Raw genomic sequence first — 8783 nt, forward strand, 5'->3', positions numbered from 1 at the left:
GACCGGGGACCGGCGACGGGATCGCAAGCCTCGGCGCTGCTCCCGCGCCTCGCTCAGCCAGTGAGCGGGAGCCGGTCCGTATGTGGGATCCGAACCCTCGGACGGGAGCGCCGCCGCGCTTCCTAAGCGACGCACTATCCAGTGTGCCACCGGGCCGGCCCGCCAAGCCCATGTTTTTAAAGGAATTTTCTTCTGAAGAGAGCAACAGGGAAAACCAGGGTCAGAAAGGTACGATGTGATATTGTTCATAAAGTGTCCAGGGGTGGGGTTGCCTTGACCAGGGACTTGAGTGATCTGAGTATGTGTGGGCTGAGGCCATGAAAGAGTAGTCATTCAGTTGATCACCTGATTTCCTGACTTCAAGTTTCCCCAGCCCACTGCTGACTCAGCTCTGCCTTCTCCTGCAACTTCCCTTCAGGGAGAAAGAGATCTGTCTGCTCACACCGTGCAGACTTCACCCTGAAAAGTCTGCTCTATTCATTTCCCCTGGGGGTCTGGGAATCATGAGCCAGAGATACTGGTCATCCCCCAGCTGAGAAGCTTCTGGCTTTCCGAAGACCAGGCCTTAGATCCTCTGGACTGTAAGGTGCTGCCACCTTGCAAGACCCTGCCTGGAGAGCTTCCTGGCCTTCTCTATCATTGTGGCCTCAGACCAAAACTAAGCATGGGAACCTACATCTGAAATACATGTGATTAGCCATACTTACCTTTTCATCAGTACCATTTTTCCAGTATTGCACATTATACGTCCATGAGTTATAAATATTCCTCATAGTCCATGTTTCGGGTTCGTTGTCAATTTTGGGGGATAAGAAACGCAAATGTAAAGAATTGGCAAGCGCTTCTACTTGCATTCCAGGAGGTCCAATAATGGCTAAGTGCAAGAACAAAAACAAAATGGCAATCAAAAATCACATCTTAAAAACTTCACTTCAACATGAATTTTTCATAAGTGTGCAGAACAATTAGTGTACTGAAATACACTGCTCTTTAACATACTATTGCTATGACACTGATTAGTATAGTCAAGGAGGATAGTTGAATTTTGTTTCTTTAAAAAAAAATCTGATGAACTTTGTCTTTATTAATCAAGATTAGTCCATTTATATTTATTGTGATTTCTGATATATTTAAAATTACTCAAACTATATTGGCTTTTTTGTAAAGTATGCTTTTTAAAAATCTTATTTTAGTCTAGTTATTTGGCTTTTTCTCCTTTTCTTCTGCTTTCTGATAGCTTGAATTTTGTTTCCTTTGATGGGTTGGAAGCTACAAATGGTATTTCTATTACTTTTAGTGGCTACTCTTAAATGTTTAACATATATAATTAACCACATATATTTTTCCAACAAAGTCTAAAGCTGTTCCCCTCCTGAATGCTCCTTTACTAGATATTCATGTGGCTGTCCCCCTTCACTTCATTTGGGTCTCTGTTCAAATGCCACAGCCTCAGAGGCTTATTGCCCTATGTAAGAGAGCACCTCCTATCACTTTCTGTCCTGCTAACTTGTTTTAGTTTTTTTGAGAGCCACAGTCACTACCTATCATAAAATATACATCTATTTATTATCCGTCTTTCTCATTAGAATATATGCTTCATGAGGGCAGGGATTTTATATTGGTTACTATTGTAGCTTCAGCCTTAAAAATGTGCATGGCACATAGTAGTTGCTCAATAATAATACTGAATAATTAACAAATGGTTCCAGGTAAATGTGCCGTTTAAGTTCTGTCCTGTATTCTTCTCTGACCACTGTTACTTTTTGGGAGCTGCTAATGGGCCTGCTTCCACCATTCAAATTTACTGGTCTGAAAACCAGACAAGATAACTAGTTAGATACTTTTCGAAAGCAAGTATAAATAGGTTCTGTATGACCTCTTAAAGCACTTTCCTATCACTAAAATATATAACTTTGAAGAGGCAAATATCCAATATAGCATAGTAGTTGCTAAGAGCATGGATGCAGGAGCCTGGGTCTGAATCTTTGCTTTGTCACTCATTACCTGTGTGACCTTTCAGTGAGCTGCTCAACCATTTTGTACCTCAGTTTCTAAAGGGACCTTCCAGAGATGGGACATAAACAGGATTTGGAACCAGGCAGGACCTGGTAAATCAGTTAGCAATTACAGGAACAGAAACATATACTATGTTTTGGAAACTTGACTATTGTTAGATTGTACTTTTGGGTTCATTTTTTTCTTTGTTTTTATAAAGGTACCTTTAGAAAAGATAATATAACTTTGATAACTTCTGACTCCAGAAATAAGAGTTTATTGCCCAAGCTTGGGACAGAATTGGAAGAGGGAATAAGGCATCCTCGCATCCATTCTCTACCAGGGAGGATGTAATTGTGGGAAGTCATTGGGGTTCAGAGCAGGGGAATGGTCTAAAGACCCCTCCTCACATAGAGACAATTCTTTTAGTGCTTCTCTGTCTCCTCCTTGGAGGGCTGTACATGAGTTTTGTTAATGAGGTTCTTTACTCTCTAAATTGCTATTTGGTGGTTTAATTAGTTCCCAATTCCTGATATTCTAAATATGTTCATTTCATGACCTCTGGTGGGTCCCCATGACCCTCCAGATCTAACCTGGGAACATTCTTTTCAATGCTACCAGCCAGCCTGCCCCACCCCATTTGCCATCAGCTGTATCCCTTCCTTCTGTCCTTCCTTCTGAGCAAGCTAGCTATCTGCACCTGGTCTTTCTCAGCTTTTTTTTGGTGGCTGGCCAGTCAGGGGATCTGATGCATCTGGTCCTTCTGTCTCCACATGTGCCTTTATTCTTGTCTATCCTGTCACATTTCCTTAAATCATAATTTCAAATTGACTTCCTCCCAGCAAATTTACCATGTGAATCTTTCCAGTTCTTCTCATTAACAGAACTGGCCCCAACTTATTCACACCCTTGAAGCATTAAAGTTATTCAATTTATATTTAATTATTTTATTGATGCTATGCTACCCTTTCCTTCTGCCCCATCAACTTCTTAAGGCCACAGCCCTCTTTCTCATCTTCCCTACACTCCTAGTGCAAGGCCATCCACTTTGTGGGCACTCAATTCTTGATGATGGACTAACCAATGTGGAAAAAAACCAAGGCAAGATGATGACATTACAACAAAATGGAAAACAAAATGGCTTACTGTCATCCACAGGACAGAAGGTGATGTTTACCCAGTCTGAATGCTCGTCGGCAAATTCAGACCTGACTCTCAAAATGTGGTCTCCATACTTGGAAAGACTTGAGAAATCACATTCCGTCAAGGCAGTACTCATGCATATATCTTGAAATCCCCTATAACTACACAATCAGAAAGATAAAATCATGAGAGTTCTAACTTCAGTCTCTCTGAGGTTGACTGGTGCTTTATCCCCTCTGCTACCAAAGAGGATAATGGAGGATAATGAGAGAAAAATAAAGTGAATTCTTCATTATCAATTTTGGTGAACAGTATGTATAATTTACAATAGCATTTTCCAAACTGTGCTCCATCAGACCTTAGTGATCCTTGAGACATAAGGCATTTCAAAAATAATCCATCCTATGGTCAAATAATTTGGCGGGAAAACTGGGTTAGACATAAAAACAGGGGACTTCATAACAGAAATTCTCAGAGATTTTAATATCTTAATAAGCATGTGCTTCTCCAAAAAGGGGTTGAGTATTCAACATACTTGATCAAAGAGCTTCCTTCCCTGATTATGTATTTCGGAAAGCAGGGGACATGATTTGTGAGATACTGATAACCAAAATAAGGCCATTATAATGATTTCAAATAAAATCCTATAAATGACTATTGTTGCAACTACTCTGGAAAAATTATAAAACAGTTTACTGATCTCAGTCAGAACCCTGGCAACCACTGAAGTGAGGGAGGCAGAAGTGTGAGGTGGAAGAAGAAAAGAGATGACGCTGGGAAACACCTGCTAAATGCAAAGTAAATGCATCTCCTGCTACTTCACCTGACAACAGTACGAGGAGGTGTCATGACCCCACCTGAGTAAGGAAAGCCAGGCTGTCCTCCTGCGAAAAGTGAGGAGGCTGTCTGACTGGTTTGCCAATGAACCCTTCTGTCAAGGTGCCAAAGCCAATTTGGCTGCTCTCAAAAGTGACAATGAAGATGATGGTGATAAAAATAGTAACAGCCAACATTTACCGAGCACTTAGGGGTCAGGCATGGAGCCTAGGAAACTTGTGCAACTCAACTCAGGTCTGTCTGACTTCAGATCCCACGGTCTCAGGCACCACATGACACCTCACCACATTCTTAGTAATGTCCAGAACAATCTCTAGCAAAAACGAGGTAGAGATAACTGGGATCATATTATTTTACAATCTGCTTTTTCCACTTAGTATAGCACAAACATTTTGCTAATCAATCAACTTTTCATGGCTGCCTAACATTCCATCATCTGGAAAATCCAGGGATTATTTCATTAGGGGGTTTTCTCACATGCGGCCATTTCCTTCATTTAAGCTAATGCATAGCTTGTCTGACACATGCAGTATTTCAAATGTTATTTTTGCAATAACTTCTCTTTCATTAGGTTATTTTTATTGCACTAACAAGCATTTTTCTCCTTGTTAAATAGGCAATATCACCCACTCCCCATATTTACATATAATCATTTTGAATGTTTCCATATTAAAATCACCAGTACATTCTCTGAAGTGCCCCCTGTTCTGGCTACCACTGCTCCCATGCACACAGGTAACAGAAGTTTGTGCTATGTAATTGCTCAGGCTAAATTCTAAACAAACCTTATACGGAGCCATATAACAGTGGTCAGATCTTTTGGGATCAAATCTCTTCCCCCAGGACATGTCCAGCATGTGTTTTGTTTTCCCCAGCACATACCATGCTTGGTCTGTAATTCCATGTGGAGGAAACCCAGAACCTAGGCATGGACTCTTGGTTAATAACCATCTCCTGCCCCTACAACTTCATGAAGTCACCGGGATCTCTCATCTAAAAGATGAATACCCAAACAAATGCTTCTAATATGATGGCAAAAAAGCAAGGCACAGAACAATAAGAAATAAGCTATAGGGGAAAGAGACAGAAGGAAGTTAATTTTCCATAATGAAATCTCTATGGCTATCCAGACTGTACGGAGAATACACAGAGATGCAATGATAAAACCAATCAGTACTAGAGAATGCACCTCAGAAAAAAACGAGTTGTAGAATAACCCTTCTTAAATCCTTGCGACAACTGATAAAACCGAACTATAGACTGTAGATTAGATGAAAGTGCTGTATCAGTGTCAAAGCTCCTGAATTTATAACTGTACTTGTAGCTGTGATATAAAAGATTACCCTTGTGAAATCCTTATGAAATACACACTGGATTATTAAGGGGCAAAGGGCTTGAGGTATGAGAGACAGAGATGAGGGAGACAGAAAATATGGCAAACATTAAAAATTAGTGAATCTGGATGTAGGTTATCTGGAAGCTCTTTGTTCTATACTTGAAAATTTGAAATGTTCTATTAGTTTGGAATTATTTTGAACTAAAAAGTTAAAAAGAAACCCCAACATGTAGGACCATTTTAGTCATCTTTCCACTTCTTCTTTGTCTTAGCAGGCCATTGGTATGTTTGTAAAATGACAGATGGATGGGAAAGAGTGTAGGATGAATGGGATGAGACTGAATTTCTGCCTAACTCAGTAAGAACAAACCCCAACATGTAGGACCATTTTAGTCATCTTTCCACTTCTTCTTTGTCTTAGCAGGCCATCGGTATGTTTGTAAAATGACAGATGGATGGGAAAGAGTGTAGGATGAATGGGATGAGACTGAATTTCTGCCTAACTCAGTAAGAACATGCCTATTTTTCTGGTTTCTGAGTCACAAGAGGGCAGGTCTTTAGCCTCCTGCTATTTGCACCCAGCATAAAGGTATGTCACTTGCAGTCCAGCCTGTGGCATATGATGACAGGCTGCCAAGGGAGGGCTGGCATGGATTTCCTTCACCAGGCACAGGGAAATACTGAAAGGCAGGACAGGTACAGGGAGTTCAGACCATCGCTGAGATCATCGTCTAGCATGACATTCACCCTTCCTTCATAACCTCTACTGTTGTCAGAGAACAGAGCTTTTGACAGCCAGTAGCTATCTCACTTTCAATTTTAGGATACAGACAGAATAACTGAGTGCCCACTATACAAATCACTTGTACCCCAACACATTGAGGCATGCTGTTATAACTCACTGGAGGTGGGTAATGGTACGGTAGCAAGGGCCTTCTTGACTGCTTTGTGTTGCTTGCCTCTCATGGATTTGTCACCTCTTTTCCTCTGGGTGACAGAGCCACCAAACATTACTCAAGGCCCATCTCTTCTGAGCACTGAGAATCCTCAAAAAGGGGTTAATGTCCCAGAATCCTCAAGAGTGAGGCATTGCTTCCATTTGGGAAATTAACCACGAATTGGTGTTCTCCTTCTGCATTTATTCTCCAGACCAAGAAGTTACAGGAAGAGACATAGGTGGGGTTTTGTTAAGTGCAGTTTAACAAGTTTAACAACAGAAGCTGGTAACATTCAGTAAGTCAAGCAAGATGATCTTCTGTAATGCAATTTGCAACAAAGGCTTGATTTTAGCAAACATTCTCTTCTTACCGCAATTTCCCAGGATCTTTATATATCAATCAATAACTTGTCTGTCTTTGAGCCAGCAACCTCGCTATGTTACATTTCTTATCTTGCAACAGAGACTTAATAGCCTGGGGAAAATTTCCTGTCCTTTGCAAGGTCAATATTTGAAACTGCAAGGCTTTGGAAAACCAGGCCCTGTGAAGTACATTTGCTTTATGAATCCTCTACACTTTGCATACCTCAGTTTCTTGGATAGCTTCCACTTGTACATGGTTGACTTCTAGCAATACTGCTCTAGTAAGTGGAGATGATAGCAGTGGCATTTCTCTCTGAAAACACATCAATTGTGACAAGCAAGCTAGATTCTACATAGCACTAGGCCACCACTGTGGTTGGTTACATCCATATACACATGATAAAATGTCTATATCTACCAGCATCCCTGTGATAAACAGTCAAACCATGAATTCACACAACAAGAAAATGAAAAAAGTAAAAGCTGACCACAAGAATTTCCCCACCATCCTCTGGTGTCTTCCTGCCACTAGTGAGGCCAGACTTACCTTTGGTACTGAGCTGTGAAAGTCAGATTCCCTTTAGGAAAAGCTGGTGACTCCCACCGTAGAATGTTCTTGAAATTAACTGAATTCATTCTGACATTTTCAGGAGGTGGCACCATTCCTAATGCTGTTAAAATAAAGGAAAAAAAATTGCAATGTTTTTCCTCAAAAACGTTGCCCATGAAAATGACCATGTCCAATGCTTGGGTCTCCCCTGTGGCTCCATGTCTTTAAATGCCATATGGGTGAGGGAAAGACACAGAGAGACACGTTAGCTGTGCTGAGGTGTCTGGGTTTTATTTAAAGAGCCACAAGAAGAAATTTCTGAGGGTGGGGGAAGCAAGAGTAAAGTGGGGACAGATAAAGATAACCTGGATTTGGGTGATGGTAGAAAGGTGTGAAGGGGTAGGGTGGGGTAGATGGATCTTAGATTTATTTCCAGAAGTATAAACTCTAGACTTCCTGATACATTTGATTTGGAGATGTCAAGGTTAATGTTCATTTCTGGCTTAAGCTCCTGGGCCCTGATGGGGGTTGGGGCAGGGAACTCAAGGGTTCTATTTTAGCTGCATTAAACTGGAGATGTTGGAGAGATATTCAAGTAGGGATGTCAGAAATATGGCAGGATGAATGAGCCTGTTGGTCACACTGAGGGCAGATTTGGGCTAGAGACAGACATACACAAAAGTAGAGAGAAGAGCATAATAAACCACCCCCTATCACCTAACCAGTGCCAATAGAGAGTCATGGGCCTACAGCCAATATTTAATACCAGAGTTCTGAAATCCCCCAGAAGGAGAGTGTAGGGGAGGAGAGAAGAAGCCTCGGGCATAAACTTAGCTATAGAGAGATCTCGCAGAGGAGGAGGATCCCAAGTAGAAAGAGCCTGGGAGGTAGGAGGAGAACAGGAGGGTGCGGTGTCCCAAAGGCCAGGGCAGAGTTAATCAGAAAGCAAGGTGGGGCCGTCGGGTTGTTTGCACCTAGTCAGTCAATTTAGAGGAGGACAGAAAAGATTTCATTGGATTTAGAACTTAGAAGCAATACAGCTAGGGCGCCGAAGGGCAGAATTCAGATTTCAGGGTGCTGAGGACTGGACCCTGAAAGGAGGTCTATGAGGGGAGCAGAGGAATGGAGCGGCCTCTGGGGGAAGACTTGGGGTCAGGGGAAGGACGCTGGGGTCTCCACTAGACCCGTTGGACTCCGGAGGGTCTAATGACAACCACTAAGGGATGCTCTGGGCCTTTCAGAGAAACTACTTTAGTTAGAACCTAGTGGGGGTCTGCCTGAGGATAGGGAATAAAAAGCCGCTGGATGCCCCCCTTTGGCCCAGACAGTCTGCAATCTGGGGGTGGGTGGGGCTCCCTCAGTTACAGGATCGACAGCAACAGCAGTGCCCCGTATCAACAGTCGATTGTGGCCCGGAGGTCCTGGCGGCCCAAGCCAGCACTCATCACTTTCGGTGGGCCAGCGGGGTGCGATCAGGGGTCTCTCCCCGGGGCGATCACTGCCCGGCGTGTGTAGCAAAGCGCGTCCCGCAAGGCCTCCTGGTTTCCAAGCGCGCCTCGGCCGGCTGCGGGCTCGGGTCCCCGCGCAGGCTGCCTGGCCTGGGGAGGCGCGCGACGCGCGGA

General features: G+C 42.9%; 1 protein-coding gene across 1 annotated transcript in view; it reads right to left on the minus strand.

Moving 5' to 3' along the window:
* IL10RB (interleukin 10 receptor, beta) overlaps nt 1-8783 on the minus strand; it is a 27685-nt gene that overhangs the window by 15776 nt on the left and 3126 nt on the right. Inside the window, exons 2-4 of the mRNA XM_008567123.1 lie at nt 7159-7282; nt 3142-3299; nt 708-874 (exon numbers count right to left, since the gene is read on the minus strand). Of these exons, the coding sequence (XP_008565345.1) occupies nt 708-874; nt 3142-3299; nt 7159-7282 (449 nt within the window). The remainder of the gene's footprint in view (nt 1-707; nt 875-3141; nt 3300-7158; nt 7283-8783) is intronic.

Source organism: Galeopterus variegatus, unplaced genomic scaffold (assembly GCF_000696425.1).
Source record: "Galeopterus variegatus unplaced genomic scaffold, G_variegatus-3.0.2 Scaffold294, whole genome shotgun sequence".
Classification (NCBI taxonomy): domain Eukaryota; kingdom Metazoa; phylum Chordata; class Mammalia; order Dermoptera; family Cynocephalidae; genus Galeopterus; species Galeopterus variegatus.